This window comes from Pollachius pollachius (assembly GCF_949987615.1).
Source record: "Pollachius pollachius genome assembly, chromosome: 18".
In the NCBI taxonomy this organism is placed as follows: domain Eukaryota; kingdom Metazoa; phylum Chordata; class Actinopteri; order Gadiformes; family Gadidae; genus Pollachius; species Pollachius pollachius.
In genome coordinates, this window is record NC_136951.1 from 9450705 (window position 1) to 9469390 (window position 18686).

Below are 18686 nucleotides of genomic sequence, written 5' to 3' on the forward strand. Positions count from 1 at the left end.
ACACACTATTGCTGGGGTCATGTCTGACCAGGGCATGTGCGTAAAGCATTGTTATGGCTATATTTTGTCAGTAATGGCAGATGGTTCAAAATATTCTGCAGGCTGGTTGTGCCTTCAGGTTTTGACCAACGGAAACAAATAAATTCACTGTTTTTCAGGTTGGCATGTACAATGGGATGTTGTCTTCGCCAATATTCCTAAGCCAGTTAAAGGCCTGTCTCAAAATAATATATAAAAACTTTGATCTGATTGAACACTTGTGAGATGGAAGGGACCATAAATAAGATAAATTGTGCTTGATTCAATTAATTTGTAAGCTGAAACATTCTTTCAGTGGAATGTGTCATATTGTCTCGGATCTCATTATGCAATGCATCCCCCGCTGTGGCACAATATGTCTTGGCACTCTGGAGCCTGTGACTGTTTTTCTTGTCACAATATAATATATATAAATATCTAGAGAATAAGTATTTAATTATTTTATTCAAAGTTATTGATTACATTGTTAGTTACATACATTATTCTGTCTGAATGTGAGAGAGTACTACTCCTTTTGTTTTGAAAAAATTGAATATAAATCATTTTCATCTTGGCAACGTGCTGAATTGACTTCTCTCTATGCAGGCGCATAGTTATCGACAGGATGCATACATTATTTTATTTTTTTAGCAGGTTATTTTATGCTTACTGACTGACTGAAGTACTCCTCCTTTTTTTCAAACAATTGCTACATTGTTGTGTTTTTTTAACGCCATTGAGTTTAACGCAATCACGTGGCAGTGAGTTATACATCCGCACGCATCTCCATGTTTAATTCATCCGCTCCACTCAAACTATAAGTGTCTGAATGAGCAATCTATAAGGATAAATGTATAATGAGGCACAACACACACACAAAAAAAAATAAAAAAAAATAAAAGCCATTCTCACTACACCTGTGCTGCCGCCTCCTGGACGGAGACGACTCCTCTAGCGGGCACTGTACTATAAATGAACCGACAGCTTATGAGCCGTGCTCAAAGCAAGCAGGCGGCCGGAGAACCAAACACACACACACACACGCACACACACACACACACGCACACACAAAGGACCGGGGATGGCGGGGAAACTACTGCGCCTCGTCGTGCTTCTCGTGCCGGGGCTTTTATCCACACACCTATGGACCGTGCGAGCGAACCGAGGCGGAGGCGGCGGTGGTGCGTCCCTGGAAGAGGACGGCAGGGACCGGGAGGGCGACGCGGAAACCCCTTGCGAAGTTAAAACCGTCACGGTGTCTACCCTGCCCGTACTCCGGGAGAACGAGTTCAGCTTCACCGGCGGCGGTGGTGGTGGTTCGGGGAGCATGGTCGGAGGAGGAGGAGGAGGAGGTGGTGGTGGTACTGGAGCAGGTGGTGGTGGAGGAGGAGGAGGAGGGGAATCCCGTCTGTTATTATTCGTTAGAACAGACCTACCCGGACGAATTTCCGTCATGGATGATCTTGACAACACGGCTCTTCCTTACTTCACACTCGGTAGGTCCTCGCTGCTGTTCAAAGTGTTAGTTGTCCCTTCGCGGTACTCGGAGCTGTGCAAGTGGGCGCATTGGCCCCATGCCTTGTTGGATGTTCTAGGAAAACACGCACCTAAACCTTTGCCTTTACCTTTACCTTCACCTTCTCTCGCTGTCTGTCTCTCTCAAAATAATGTTTTTTTTTGTTGTTTTTTCTGTGTGTGTGTGTGTGTGTGTGTGTGTGTGTGTGTGTGTGTGTGTGTGTGTGTGTGTGTGTGTGTGTATTTCTGTGTCTCTCTGTGTGTGTGCCTTTGAGCCTGTGTGTGTGTGTTGACATCTTTTTAAGGGATGGCATGGGTATCCCAGAGTAAACATGGGATACCATCGATGACTTCGGCGTTCACGTGTCCAATCACGGTTGAATAAACTTGTGATACTTATTAAACGCATGGTGGTGTGGTTGGCAGCGCCCTGAGTGGGGCTTAGCATTGAGAAGGTGTCCTAGGCTGCCTTCATGCACACCTCTCTCTGGCTTTCTTGTATACCTGACACTAATGGCTTGTAGGGGCTCCTGTATGAACCTTGTGTATGATTTAAACGTCACGCCTCATTGCCTACGTCATTTAAGGTGCCCCTCCCCTATTTGTTTTACTTCCTGTGCTTTAAAATAAATACCCATCATAAGTTTGACAAAATAATGCCAAAAAAATCTATAGCATCTTTGCCATGGCATCTTTGACAAGCATAATTGCACTGCAGTTATATAGATGTAGGCTCAAGCTTGATCCAGAAAAAAACCTTATTAGTCCTCCTCAATGATACCCACTGCATACATCCTCAATAACTGTATAATACAGCAGATTAAACGAGAATAGGATAACAAGATACAGGAACTACTGTTGAGGTTTAAGTACATTGTAGTGCCTCGGTTGATTCAGAATTCTCTTCAGGGTTTTCATACAGGGAGGTGTGCAGTTTATAGAGCATTGAGTGTTTACCAAGCTGCCTAGTGTTGGAGGGTTGGTAGTGATTTACTTAACGCGCTGGCGTACACCTGACTCAGTATGATTTAAAAACAACTGAAAGTAAGTAGGAAATCACTCTCGCAAATCCAATAATGGACCGACGAGAGCTGCAGAACAGCTTGCGAAGAAAAGAAACGACGCCGGGCCACGGTATAAATCCGATAATGCCAGAATTAAAATAAAAATCCACGCGATTGCCTCATTATCACAGTGCTCATCTCTCTCCTCTCGCCCTCTCTCTCTGTCCGACTTCCATGGTCCTTTTTTATACTCGGTTTCAATCTCAATGTCTCTCTTTTTGTTTTTGTTTCAGAGAGTGCAGACAGACTGCAGCGATGGGGGTTGGTGGGGGTTGGGGGAGTGATAGGGTCTGTGTCAGGCGGGGCTGGAGCATTAAGCTACTGAATCACTCTCTATTCTCATTAAGGACAACAGTTGGGTAGTGAGGAAGGCAGCCCTGTCCTTCCATTCAGCCAATGAGCAAATTTGTTGCACACAAGCACCACCAACACCCACCCTCCACAATCCTCCATTCGGTGCTTGACCGCACACTGTTCAAGAAAAGGCCAGACGTTTTTTGTGTGTGTGTGTGTGTGTGTGTTGCTTTGCTTGTGTGAAGCTTCACTTTGGTTTTGTGTGGATGTGGAACGTATGACTTTGCATGGCGTTTAAACATAAACATATTTTTACACACAGCCGAAAAGGTTCCTGGTTCGAACCCCAACCCCCCCCCCCTTCCACCATTACCTGCTCATTAATGATGTGTGAATTATGTATTATTATCTAAAAAGTACTCAAACGTTGCTTCTTCTGCACATGTAGTTTTTGCCCTGAAAGGCAAACATGACACGTGGTGGATTCTGCTGATGCAGACTGTGAAGGGAAAGTATACAGAGGACTGTGTGTGTGTGTGTGTGTGTGCGTGTGTGTGTGTGTGTGTGTGTGTGTGTGTGTGTTAGTCCGTTGTGTGGTGGGGCTTGTGGAGGAGCATATTGATTGTTTGATTGTTTGATTTGTGTGATTATGCAGTGTTCAATATTCATTGGCTTGCTGACTTCGCGTCGGGCCAGAGTTCTGACCCATCTCGTTTAAACACTGATTTAGAGGAGGAATGGGCTGAACTCGTCATGCTCAAAGGGATACCGTCACCCATTGGCTTTTTAATAATAGGAATGCTCTAAACGCATGTGGCGAACAAAATCACTGTCTCATCATCAACTCTGTTTCCGACCGGAAAATGGCAGAGCGGTTGGACCATTAAAATCGTTTTTTGTTTACCGAACTTACCTGAGAATAAAAATTCTTGGCCAACGGTCAAGAACTAAGAACCTACATACCTGCATGGCATTAGCTCTTGCATGTAGTGTCACATTTTTGGGAACCTTGGTAATGACGTGATTAGGGTAATGAGAATGGCATGCTGATGAAAGACTATGTCATATGTTGGGAATATTTATGGGGAAGAAAATGTTGAAACAAATGCAAGGTAGCTTTAGGGAAGATGTTGGAAACAACATTTTAACAACCACAAAGTCTGAACCAGTCGTCCCTTGTATTATTGTGCTGTTCCTCATGTATCTTAGTGTTGCACAATACCAAAATTATGACTTCGATACGATACCTGCCGGAAAATACCTCGATACTCGATACTGAACCGATACCACGGTGAAAATCAAAAATATCTGAAAAAGAGATGAATAATGGTCCAGCTTGGTCTCACTATGGTTTAACTTTTAGCAGCTTGGTCCTTTCCTGCTTTTTGAACAAATTATGATAATAAATTAATTCTACATATCAGATAATTGTATTCCGATTGAGGCATAATAATATATATTACGCCTCAATCAGAATACAATTCTTTGATTGGAATAGAATTCCATGTGGAATAGAAGAGGTGGTATAGTCCGCTATAATCGACATGTATACACTTATTCCGATTGGTTTAGGGTGGGTGCGGCTACTTTTTAACTTGAAGAGATGGCATCAGCAGCTGCAGTAGTTCGCAATTGGTCCGTCGGTACTTTGATGCACACCGAACTAGACCGCTGTCAAGGGAAGTGGATTTTTTGCCTGATTCACGTCTTTCTTATCACTCTGCAAGTAGTCCGGTAACTTATCAACCTCAGCGTGTCCGGTTGCTAAGCGACGTCAACGTCTTTGGCGGACTATTTCTCTGCTGATCAACACTACGAATGGTAATTGTAAAAAGACACATCATGTGAAGATATTGTTTCGTTTAGGCAAGGAGCCGTGTAATAAGCGGGATAATGTATAGAACGTCGCCGGTCATTATCAAAAATAATACCCTTCAGGGCGAAGCAAGACACCTCCGCTAGGCGTCGGGGTCCGGTTCGCCCTGTCGAGGCCTATTTTCCCGATGATGACTGGCGTTCTGTACAACATTATCCCTTACATATATCATATAAGTCCAGACCAACATAATGGTTGTGAGAGACATACGGACGTACGCTTACCTCTTTTGTAAATGCCCATCTATACAGTACATTCGGATTTTCATGATAGGAATAGATCTATTCCGATTAGAAATCTAATGGGATCAGAAGTGTCAGTAGCCGCGTTTACATGGGCACTTCTGATCCGTAACACAATAACTCCATATTTCACTTCTCCCGTCCGAACCTGTCGCCATCTCGTTACCTCTCAGGCCCTGTCCACACTAACCCGGGTAAATCTACAAAAGCATAAATATTTATCCCTTTAGCCCTTCCGTCCACACTAAAACGGCGAATTCCGACTCTGAAAACGATGCTTTTCAAAAACGTTTGCTGAGGTGGATGAATGTGAAACGCTGGGTTCGAGTTGTGGTGTGTTCAGGATAGACGGAGGCTTTCAGAAACGATGACGTTCGGTTGCCATGCCACTGCCACAAGCTTGCACTCGAGACCGAGACGCTCCTCGAAAAAAAGGCAGGTGAAATGGAAATGATGATTTCTCTGTATAATGTACTTTTATATCTCCAGTTACAACTCGACATAGGCCTACTGTCTCAAACATATTCGTAAGTCCAATGCCGAAGGTGAGCGCTTTACTTGCTGTGCTTAAGCGATGGGAAAAAAACGCAAAAACGCCAGTTCAAACCGTACTTGGAGCGGCGTTTTAAAAAAACAAAACTTGCCTTTGTACTTTTTGGTTTGAGCCATATTTTTGCTTGTGAGTGAAAATTATTAGCCAGCTGATCAACTGCAACTATCAGCTGATCGCGCGCCTGTAATCTAAACAGAAAGGCGTGGCGGGAGTCGCGTAACCATGACTAACCAACCACCAACTGTTTATCAAAATCATTTCAGTGTGGAACGTGGATGCAAAACATTCCGAAAACGATAGTCTGGACGGAGATCGTTTTCACTGCAAAATTTGCGTTTTTATATTTACCCGGGTTAATGTGGACAGGGCCTCACTCACTCGCTCATTGAACTGCCTGCTGCTGCTGTGGCTGAGTGCGAACTGAGGAGCACGCCCACTGACTAGCCTCTGCGTGCAAGGAGTATGACTGAGAGTGGATGCTGCTTGTGCATGTGCAAGTCCTTTCTTTCAAATTTTCAATTGAAGTTTTTTTTTATAAAAGTATCGATACTAAAAAAATAGCGTATCTTATCGTTTTTTGCGTGAGGGTATCGTGATACCTTTCTAGTATCTATACCGTGCAACTCTAATGTATCTTGTTACATGCTTTGGGTTGCATTATGTAGCTTATTAGCAATGAGTTTATAGGCTCCATAGATTATACAAACTGACGAGAATGTATCATTATACGCCAGGCAGTCTTTGTTTTTATATCGATATTTAGATAATGTTTGCTGAATCAATCCTGATTAATGCACTCCTCTGAAAACTGTATGCCTTAATATTTTTTTGATTTACGACGCAAGTTCTGCCTGCTACTCAAGTGGAGGCTGCTAACTTTTAAAGTAATGTTAGAAATACAATATTCACCAGGGACCGTATTAAAACAGACCCCCTGTATATTGTATATTTAACAACGATATTCACACTACATATACGCTGTGTGGATATGACTTTATGGCTATTTTAGAGCTGTCTCCACCTGTCTTGTCTCACCATCTTAAACACACATTGTCTTGTTCTATATCTTTTTTTTAATCTTATTTCACATCACGATCCGTCTCACAAAATCGAGTCAACAGTATAAAAATCGAGAAGGAATGGTTATTTTTCCCAATACATTTCGGGATTTTTTAAAGGAATAACGCAGTTTCATCATTCGGCTATATTCCTGCCGTTTCAATCTCCAATCATTAAAATTAACCGGGACACACAGGGGGCCCCAGGGAGTCGCTCAGCCTGGGGCACTTTCCCACCTTTGCAGACACATACAGGATCACGCAGAACAAACACCTTGCTTTTCCTACCGCCTCTTCATTATACACACAATCCCCCCCCCCCCCCCCCCACACACACACACACACACACACAGACAGAGTTGCCTATGCTCAATGTTTAATATCGTGTCTGTAATTGCATGTTCGGGGTTGGGAATGAAGGTGTTAGCCCAGAGCTGGAGGGGTTTGATAACCTGGTTTTAAATGACCCCCCCCCCCCCCCCCCCCCCCCAGCCAGCTCTACCCGTTCAACACACAGGCCTTGGCTTAGATTTATTACGGTGAAGGTGCCAGCCACGAAGAGCCCACGAGCTGAGGGAAATGGACTAACTAGATAAGGAATGCGGCATAATCCCATCCCGTCTTACCGGTTCACTTTCATTATCTATTTATTGTGTGGGTTTGGGAGGCAAAAAGTAACAACAAACAAACAAACTCCAGGGGCACAGAGAGACAGAGTTTCAGGCGATGAGCCTACCACGAGGTGCTGATTATTTACCCTAATTGTGCAGTATGTTTGTGGGCGTTTAGTTTGTGTTAGAACAAAAATAAAGTTTTGAAATGAAAAGTTTAATTTTTAAGAAATCTGATACCATTTTTCGCAGTAGATGGTTGTTATTAACAACCATCTACTGCGAACAATGGTATCAGATTTATCGGCCGGCCGATATTATCGGCCGATATTTGCGGTTTTTACGTGTATCGTATCGGCCGATATTCTTTTCAGTTATCGGCCGATTTATTTCTTCTTCAGCATGATTTACAGACAGTTCAATAAATGTTCATTTTTTTTTAAATTGAAACATTTTAACATTTGTTATCATCATTGTGTCATTTTTATGATGTTAATTGAGGGAGGCTTAGCCTGGAAATCCATACCCACATCTAGAAAACTGTAGGGTCTGGCAACGAGTAATGAAAATGGCCCAACTCGAGGGGCCGCACCAAGCATGCATTTGAAAATATCAGAAGAATACAAGGGGTGACGTATCCAGACCAGTGGAGCTAACCAGTAGATAAGACTCTTGCCGTATTCGGTCGGTAAAACAGCAACGCTTTTGGCCCGCCTATATTGATACATCGATGTCATTGATTAGTGTTCTGGGCCAGGGGAGGCCCAGAATATACACGAGTATATTGCTCAAGTGACTCGCTGAGCAAATTCAAATTGTGCTCTCTCGAGAACTCTGGATTTCCAGGGTATTATCGGCTCCAAATATCGGCTCAAGAAAATCGGTATCGGCGTATCGGTTATCGGCTAAGGCTGGTGAAAAAATATCGGTATCGGCCCTAAAAAATCCATATCGGTCGATCCCTAGTTGTTATGGTGCTAATGTTAAGTGTTGGCCAGAGAGCTGGCCTACAGGAAACGTTTAGGATACTTTATTTAGGATACATACAGTATCCACACACAGCCTATTACAAATTCTCATAAATGCACTTCTTTCTTTCCTCCTCTTGTATTGTGGGAAACCAAACCCCTGCACTTTGGTTTCGCCGTCTTGAGTTTCCATATCCCCTCCCTTAGAATTCCTCCCATGTGTGTCATCATCCTCATTCTCCCTCTCTTCTCTCCCTACCTCTTTCTCCACTTTATCTTTCGAACCATCCTCGTGGGAGAATCAAAACATTTTTCTTGAGAGGAAGAAGATTTAAAGGCAACAGCGTTTAGCGCTGAGTGACCAAATGTCAGCTGCACTTGAGCGCAAAGCTTCTCGTGGCGGTGAACATGTACATGGCCGGGAAACGCTTCTCAATCACACGTCAAAACCCATCGTACGGTTGGTGGAAAGCTCTGGAGAAAGGTCAGGAACATTTTTCCCAAACGGACATGAGAGAGTATGCCTTCAGGAAGGGAAATTCTCCGGGCGGAAATATTCTGCAGTGTATTTATACATTTTAGTTTTATCCAAACGGCTGAAAGTGAATGGAGCTGTGCATATTTTAGGAGCAGGTAGGGGTCGTGCACCTCTTGTATAAGGAAGGCATCCCTAAACGGGAGGCCCTAACCCCTACCTGGACAGATCTCGTGCAGACATTGGGGATTAAACCAAAACCCTTTCGTCTTGGAGAAACCAGTACACTATTCTGATGCACTTATATGCTTGCAATGGGCTAAGTTCAGTTTACCTTTTTGGTCTCGTGATATCAAAGGCTCTTGGGTCCTCTTGGGGACCCAAGAGATATCAAAGGCTCTTGGGGGGGGGGGGCTTGGGGCTTGATTCTGAGAAAAAAAGCAAGGATGTTGCTTCACTTCTGTCCTGGTGAAATCCGATTTGGCCCGCTTAGAGCCAGAGAGGCTGGCTGGTAACATGTTGACTAATCGATCAAGGTTCTAGCTCCCTCTTACTGTGAGAACGTGAGCAGATACCATTAAAAAGGTGCTGTTCACACTGGGCACTTTGTAGCTTGATGTCTCGTCATGTTGTGGGCATTTTTTTTTTATATTTATTGCGAGGCAACATTTCACTATAATAAATACTGGCGGTATACCTACCATTGGATTGAGTGTATCTCTCGACTCTATCGTTAAACTAAACCACAGTTCAGTTTTGTGTTTTTTTGACAGGTAATATACATTGGAAATACCACCATAATTATTTGGTGCCCTTGTATTGAAATCAATGCTCAAGTCTGGGAAAAAAGTGCTTAACAACAGCTGAACAACAAGAGCCTTTCAACCTTTCTCTATTGGCCATTGCTGCATCTCCAGAGTGTTTATTTGCATGAAATTGACCCTTACTCAGCTTCTTTCCACTCCACGAGCTGCCAAGATCCTTGGTTCCGCCCTTTCAAATGGTTTCCCTGTCGCCCTCGCCTCTAATTGCCAATGAGTGACTTGCGGTCGCCTTGCCTCTGGTCACTGGTGGTGTGAGTGCGTTAAGGGTGTTTGTCGTGGCAATCGCCACCACGGAGGGAATTAATTGTTGTCGATGACCTACTGATTGCCCTTTTCAGCAAGTCCACAACAAGAGCGAGAAGAGAACAAGTAGAGGGCTCCGTTACTGGGCCAGTGCACAGTACTGGCATGCTTTGGTTTTACTGCAATGCTGTCATTGACCACGATACATGAAAAAATACAAAATATGTTGAGCCAATTTTATTTGTTTTTACTGTTGGGTTATTTGTGATACTCCTCTAGTGGAGTAGATCTACATTTTTATTTTAGTCATATCGCTAAAAAGTTGTTTTATCTAATGTGCTGGAAAGTGAAGAGATATACATAATTGCTTTTAGCTATTGAATGTGCCAAACACATGACAGCAGTTCTACAGTGTGATGGAATTTCACTCCTAGTATACACTCAGTTTATCTTAATAATGAAGACGCACATTGACTGTAACAGCATAAACAAACGCAACAATGTTCAACTCCCATCCAAAAGGCACAGGTTTGAGCCCCAATGTTTGCAATGATCATTGATGCCAAACCCACTTGCTCCTTGCGGACCTGCAACTTAATTCACTGTGAGTTGTTTTGAATAAAATCCAAATTGAGCTTAATTTGCTAAACGACTAAATAGTGACTAACAAAGCATCGGATTAGGCTTGACAAATCTGGTGAAAAAGAGAACAATTTCAACATCAACACTGCTGTGTTCCATATCCTCAGATGGCTGCTCAAAGGGCTACCATTCGGCCTCCATTAGCCCACCACTGCTAGAAAGAGTCCACTGCTTTATTATGGAAAGCTTTGAAAGCTTCCAGTGGTTTGCTGATTACTCTGGGGGAGGGGGGGCACATTACAGTTAACCGCCTCCAGTCCACCAACACCACCACCGCTATCTAGACTCAGTCAGTGTAAATCGAAACCAGTGTGCCTGCACTGCACTCTTTCATATCCAGACAGCATGAACAACAACCCCACCAAAAAATATAAAGGCCACAACTACAGCACACCACCTTTATCATCTTCCTCTGCGTATGAGCGGGGATGCTGACTTGTCTGGTCTGGGCTTTTTGATGATTTTCTGTGTGTGTGTGTGTGTGTCTGTTTGTGTATGTGTGTGTGCACCACTTCTTATCTTTTAATGTAACCTAGGCCGTAAACGGTCTCTTCCAGGCCCCAGCAGTGTCATACCCCTGTGTATCATTATTTTCTCTAGGACTCAGACTTGGTGTCTCTCGCGTTTACCAGCAACCTCGAAGGGGAGAACATGCTATGAACTTCACACACACACACACACACACACACACACACACACACACACACACACACACACACACACACACACACATACACACACAGTGGAGAGAATTACTTTATAAAATAAATGAGAGTTGCTTGTTTGTTGTGGTCGTAGGTTACAGCTTATTGCGTGTGGCCGTTTTCCATATCCAACCTGTTTTTGTAGGGAAGCCACTTTTTCGATTATCAAAAAAACATGTTTTAATTACATGTTTTGAAGGTTTTATGGGCCATTTGCTGGTTCATTTTATGGATGACATATTCCTTATGCCCTCATTTGTATTGTATTCGTCTTGTCTTGTGTAAGAAAGTTTGATGTTTTGGCTCTGCTATTTCACATGTTTTTATGGCATTATCAAGTTTGGTGCGGAATCGATGATGATGTGACTTGATCAAATAACACACGGTGTGCTATTTTATTATTACAACTCGCTCATTAGTTATTAATGACCTATTACACCAATGACACTTTTGTCATGCTTTGTGTTGGTTTTGTGCCAGTCCTCTGGTAGCAGACTTTAAGTGGGTGCAGTTTGACAAGGGGAATCGAGGTAACAGCAGTGTCAAGTGTACCCCCCCCCCCCCACAAAATCAGACATCCACTGGGGACTGCGGTCTAAAGCCTTGGCTCGTGCACTTGCTCTGCCTGCCTGTCCGTACCTGTCACCACTAAACCAGGCCTGTCTGTCATTCCTCTGCTGCTCTTCTACTGCAGAGTGGATGTCTAAACTGCTGTGTCAGTGGATTCCTTCTTTCTGTTTTCATTTTTGGTTTTGGTTTTACATCACCCGTTGTTCATAACCGGCCGGTGTTCTACATTGACCACAATGTCCACAATGTCTGACCACAACTGTCAAACTATTTGAAAATAATAATTAATACAAATGAATGAAATAATGATATTACTAGGGCAATTATGCATTGATGTATATTTTTCGTGTGTGTGTGAGGGGCCGCGTATTTGTAAAATGATGGCAATTAATAATGTAGTTTTGAAATCGTCAGCCTTTGAAGGACAAGCTGGGGCTAGGGAGGCATCTATTTCTTATCATTAACCACGCTTTCAACAGAATCGCTGCAAAGCCTTACCCCTGGAACATAAGCCCACTTGGATAAATGTATCGCATCCTCATGCTCTGGGCTTCAAAGGGAAACAGAGAAAAACAGCCTAAATGTCTTCCTTCTGTGGGGACAGGCCAGAGTCTACCAGATCACAAGCCAGATGAAAGCCACGCTCACCCTGGTTTAGGTCTGGTTTTCCATCCATGTCTCCCCACTATGCCCCTGCTCTATGGGGTAGCCTCTCTCCTTGATCAATGCTTTACCGTGGCTCACTGTGTCCAGAGAATTCATCTATTGACTACCTTTCTCGATTTGCAGATGGTAATATCTGACCAGGCTTGCGTTCGACCCAACTGAAAGGTTTGGGGTTTGAATCCCAATGTCTGCAGTCTAATTGTAGGCATCCTTGAGTAATAAAACTATTCCCTGTATTTCACAGTGGAATGGTGTCTGCTAAATGAAAATGAAAGGTTTTTATTCGGCAAACTACAGCGTTGTGAACTAAGTCTTAGAGTCAGAACATACAAAATTTTGTCTCTAAGCTCTTAACATAAGATGTCTGAGAACCATAAAATTTTGATTTTAACACCTTGAACACTTTCCAGCTTGGCACCTATCAGAGTGTGACTTCTTGTATTCAAACCTTTTACTTAGCAATGTTTTGAATTACCTCAAAATCTGTCAACATTTGTCGAAAATGGTTATTTTCTAACCCGAAGCGATAAGGACATCATGCTTAAGGATGCTAACCGTGACTTTGGACCTTTCTATTTGAACCAGTGGCGGCCATGGCTGCCTGTTTGTGAGGCTGTGGCAGAAGCTGCTAACATGTTATTTCTCAAAAGGCCTGCAGGGTCCTCCCGTTGGTATTGGGAAAATAGGTGATTTAGTTCTCGTAATATACATTTGTTCTTTCTTCGGTTAAAATTTCAGTTGCTAGTTGAGCTCCATATAATTAATTTGGAGAAGTCTTCTGTTTTGACAGTTTAACATTATGAAAGAGTCATTAAGGATTTGAAATGAATGAGTTTTAACCCTAGACTACTGTGGGAAGGCCATTCAATTCCCACCTTCAAGGTGCAAAATATGGTTGTTTTCACTGCTGCTGCTGCAAAAATGGTGATGCACATTACGTGAAATCCATTGCTTCATAATGATGTCAACCAATGGATGATGTCAAGGAGCCTTCTCCCTTATTTTTAACAGTCTATGAATTTGAACTAAGAACCTTTCAGCCAAGTCAATCACCCCCAAACACTAGATTATGCTTCCCTGCATATCTTGTATATCCCCCTAAGGCCTCAATTGAGATGTGGTACCTAATGTTGGGAAGCAGTGTTTCAGCCTCTTGCTTTATCCACAGATGTAATGTTGTTCCATGTAATATTTGCCATTAGTTCCACAACACTTGCAGTAGTTGTCTTGAGTGGAAAAATAAAACACAGCAAGAAGCAGGTAGTAGCATCTTGTTCAATTATCTTGGTGGATTTCCATATTTATCTTTCCAGTTTGGCCCAGTAAATGCTGAATGACAATTGCAGTGTTGGTCTCAATAGCTTCATGTGTACAATGCATGATTGTGATATACAGAATGATCCATGATTTTTGTGCACTATTTGGTGCCTGTTCAAATTAAAGGCAAATGGAAAAGCTACTGAAATAATAATGATTTGGATATTAACTAGCAAGATAGTTATTCATGACACCTCACTTTGAAAACATTCTGCTTTGCATGTACACGTCTTCCTTTTTCCTTTCAAGTGTGTCAGAATCAAAATTTCCCTTTTATAGTAGATCCAACAAATTCCTACTAGTCTGAGGATAGAACAGCCATGTTAAGCCCTTGGGGAGTTAAATTTCGCCCGGACAGTGTGTGTGGGTATTTGGTTGGGTTTAACAGAGAGAATGTGTGTGTGTGTGTGTGTGTGTGTGTGTGTGTGTGTGTGTGTGTGGGCGGGGGGGGAGGCTCATTGGTATGTGGTGGTGGTCTTCCTCGTGTTCGTTCACAGACCGCCGTGTACAGTTTCAGTTTGTCAGGTATTTTGTCCGTGCCTCTGGATTAGCCCCAATCCCTGAGCAATTATCCTTGAGACGTAATGCACAGCAGAGCATGTAATACAGAGGTCCCCTGTAGGTCACACCACTTCTTCCCATTGGCTAAGAACAATGTGAGAGGGAAAGGAGTGCAAAAGTGATGGAAGCGCGTGGTTTTCTATGCTGCCTGATTTGCATGGAGGCTGTAAGCGCTGAAGCCTTAAGTGAAAAACAATGTCGTACAATTCGGAAAAAAGGACTGTCTTTCTCTAGGATCTTAAGGGATTTCTTTATACCAGGGTGAGGCTGTTTTAAATTAACGCAAAAAAGATTTCAAGGCAAACACAAAATAACCCATACGCCCATGCTTAACATTAGGTCATTTTAACACAGAGAATATTGCATATTTGCTCTAAGATTGTCATACACGTCTGCCACATCTTTATTGCAAAAACAGTGTGAGATGTAGACTGATTTGCAGGGCAGGATAGTCGTATAGTTATGGTGTTTCATTCAGGGCCAGACAGTTCTGAATTCAAATCACAGTGACTCCAGTCTGGCTGTGTGCGTGGTTTTTGAAAGAGGCCGAACCCTTTACCCGCTAGCTCATTTGTGAATCTGAATTCACTGTTGTGGCTTTTGATTAATGTGTACCCACAAATTAATGGAAAGTAAGCCTTCACCAGACTGAACTTTATGCTGAAATTGTTAATCTTTTAGACATTAATTCTACTTTTAAGTGTTACCTGCAAATTATATTTAAGTGGGAATGGCAGTAACTAACAGTAAATATCTACTGGTTTGACGCAGAGAAGGTAAATTGAGAAAAATATTGCAATTGTAACTTTTAGTTTTCCGCTGTAGACAAGCTGTGGCGTGTCACCAGGTAATGACTCTTTCTAATTGACTTGTAGGGTAAGGAGATTAAGGAACGGCACAAATATTCCCCATTCATCATAATATTAAAATGTATATGCATGAAAGGGTTTATCTCTAAATTGCACTATAAATCACAATTACACCATCCAGATATAGAACATTTTGTGGTCCACTTTAGAAAATGCCTCATAGGATGTTTTAATTATCTTTAATTAAAAGGCAATTATATCTAAATATTTTTCTGGTAGGCGACATGTTGGGGGGGAAACACAAGTTTGAACCACTTTTGTTTTTCTCGGTTCCCATCAACCTCGACCATGTGACCAATGTTCCAATCCACGGGCTCAATCAGGACAAATGCACTATTAGCTTTGTAATGAGACAGCTTAACAACAGAATTAATGGCTGTGTTGAAAATGGTCGTCCCCAGTGATTCTTTGGAAGGAAAGTGCAAGCGGAACCCGACTGCATAGTACACGTTCTGGGTTAAACCAATAACATTGGTTGCATTCACAGAATTTAAGATATAGTTAATAATTGGGCCATATCAAACTGATTATGCCGTAACAATTTGTGAACTTGGTATGTTTGCTCTTTTGCAAATTATATACAAGACCCAGCACCTTGGCCTTTCTAATATCTAATATCTAATATATATATATATATATATTGGGTGGTATACCTGAGCAAGGTCAGAATGAGAACATGTGGTCTTGAAACTTGAAAAGTGGACTCAGACAAAGTTAAATGCTTTGCTTTCCCCCCATAAGGTTCCTACTCTGCTAAGGAAAGTTTATATTTGCTATCTGTGTTTTTTTTTGGCATGTTATGATTCTGAGTGCATCGCATGCTAGGGAGGAAGAAGAAAGACACAGGTGTTTGTGTTAGTATGTGTTAACAAAATGGCGCTTCTATTTTGATGTCAGAGTGCGTTGTGACACTCACAAACAACACATCATATTTGGACTGCACTAACTGGTAGGTTTATCTACCCATCATGCATCTGGTTAGATAACTCAACTTCTCATGTCACTCTCGGATCAATTTAAAAGGGCTGTTGTAATGAACAACGACAAATGATAGGTAAGAACGCATTTTCTGGCACATTCCGAAGCAAACAAGGCATGCATAGGCTCTTTGTATAGAATATAGGTCAATGTCGAGTTGTAGAGTTGATTTTTTTGGGAACATTTTGACATTAATAAACTCAGTGACACCTCCAAGATGGATGCATTCCTCTGTAGGTTCTTCTATTACGGCTCCTGATCTGCAAGGATTTTCCTGACTGCGTTTATGATGAAGTAGTCAAGTGATCATCTGCCCGTCACCGCTCATCCATTATATTAATTGCATTCCTGTGACATAATTGCCGTCTCCCAACAATGGATCCCCGCTGCCTCTCGGAAACCTAATTGAGTCTGAACCAAAGTTTGGTTCTCCGAGGGCTAGACCTGATCTCAAGTACTTAGATTTTCTCTTCTTCTTTTTTTGGGTTCCCTGCCTTCCTTCCTTTCCTGACTACTAAATGGTGTTTGATCAGTGGATTTGAGCCGACTGGGGCTTCTGAGTTTTCCTAACCTTTCGATTTGACCAACTGTCAAAGGTTAGGTTAGGTTTTTAAGTACCTCATTATGTTACACACAGGAAATCGGTGTTGGTAACTTTCTTCTGCCCAAAAAAAGTGCAGGATATTCTTAAATATATTGATCGTTCGTGACTACAACATAACGAAGGGAATGTAAAAGAAGATGTACTCTGGGTTGTGTGTTTTTGTATGCTCAAGATGTTATTCCCCTAGCCCCCCCTGTGAAAAAGAAAGTCTTGTTGGGACACCGAAGCTAGCAGATGTTATTCTCTCGTGGGTAATGAAAGGTTCCTAGTCAAGTCCGTCAGGAATCTCAAGGAAGGTCAGCAGAAAAGAACACGAGACCTTGGAGTTGCCTTTTCTTTGGGTAAAATAACAAACAAGCTCTAAAAAAAAATAAAAACCCACAGCAACAAGATTTTAGTTTTCCACCCTGGTGAATCTTCAAATCTTGAAAATGACTCATTGTGATTCGATAATAAATGCCTATATATCCTTCCAGGCACACTGAATAGCATGATTGTTAACAGTGAGTGTTAAGCCATTTTTGATTGGCAGAAAATATGTGATTATCTGCTGAATTGCAGACTTTCTACTGTCCGATATTTGCTGTAACGATGTCCTCCATGTTTGTAATATAATTTGAGAATGTGCAACAATGGTGCCATTTCTGACACTGACAAGCCATTGGTAGCATGGGTGTTTTTATCCCAAGACACAGATGCTTCCTGATCCATGTTCGTACTTCGCACTTCAAACCCATGGTGGCACACCACGATTCAACCAGAGATGTTTAGATCCGCATACGCAAGATACAAATGTCTGTTCAAGGGTTCAATTACAGTCTTGCGGCATTCATTTCTCTCACTGTATCATACCCGATCATGTTTATGTGAAAAATGAAGTCAGTAAGACCTTTAGTGTACCTGACTCTGTTGTGTGTAAACATCTATCCAGCTGTGCGTGTGTGTGTGTGTCTGGGTCCGTGTGCGTGTATGTTTGTGTGTGTAGTCTGAGTGTGTGTGTTTGTGTGCGTCTGGATCCATGTGCGTGTGCCCGCACTTAAAGCTTTGTCTTGAACTTCCAGGGACTGACAGAACAATAAATAATGGCCATTTATCAATGCTCCTCGAAAGGCGGCTGATTTATTTATGTCCGTGTCTCTGATTCGTTCCGCTAATCCCTCCCCTGTGGTGGCTGGCAAGGGGTCGCTGTCACTTACAAATACACAATCAATCCACTAATTCAGTTGCCCGGCATAGCAGTGATTGAAAACAATTATACCCTATATCGCGGGCTTACGTTTGGTATCGTTTTTAGTATGTGGCTCGTGATTTACGGGCACTGTATCTATAGGCTTGTATACCTTTTAATAGCAGAATGGTGTGTGTCGCGTGTTGCTGTGGTTACAGTGCGTTCTTCCGTATGGAGTGTATTATGTGATTTGATTTTGAGTGATCCAAGAGGATGAGAATGAACCGCGTCACACTCCGAGAGGGTTTTATAAAGCCTGATTATCATTCAAAGACATTGCCACTGTTATCGTAATCCCCAGTTAGCCTTGATAAAAATGTTATTTTTCCAGCTGTCAGCAGGCTAGTCACATCGCCGTTGAGACAATTACCTTGTTTTTTCTCAAACTCTCAAACTAAACTATAAAGTATACACGTTTAGTGCTTTACAATGAAACTTATTTTGTGTAATCAAGGAACCTAAGCTTTGCATTGAGTTCTTCTTTGTACGTTGAGCGACTGAGAGACTTTCATGCAGACACAATGTGGATGAACAGACAGACATGGGATGCTCTATTTCCCTCTGAAATATTGGACATATCAACTATGTTGATTAGCCTGGCGTTGAAACTCACACACGCAAACACACATGCACATGTGCACACACTCCACTCGCCTTCCATAATATTTCTCCCGCATTAGGCAGAAATTCAAGTGAATGAAAGCATTACATTGCTTTCATGACTCATTTCAAATTCCTATTTAGGATGGGCTGGCAAACACCTGTCATTATTTGTTTGATATTAGCTTTTATGGCAAGCAATTAAT

General features: G+C 42.3%; 1 protein-coding gene across 1 annotated transcript in view; it reads left to right on the top strand.

Moving 5' to 3' along the window:
• Positions 1 to 1099: 1099 nt before the first annotated feature.
• Positions 1100 to 18686, top strand: part of astn2 (astrotactin 2) — a gene marked incomplete at both ends in the record, with an annotated part of 274785 nt that continues 257198 nt past the window's right edge. Inside the window, one exon of the mRNA XM_079755910.1 lies at positions 1100 to 1514. Within this exon, the coding sequence (XP_079612036.1) occupies positions 1100 to 1514 (415 nt within the window). The remainder of the gene's footprint in view (positions 1515 to 18686) is intronic.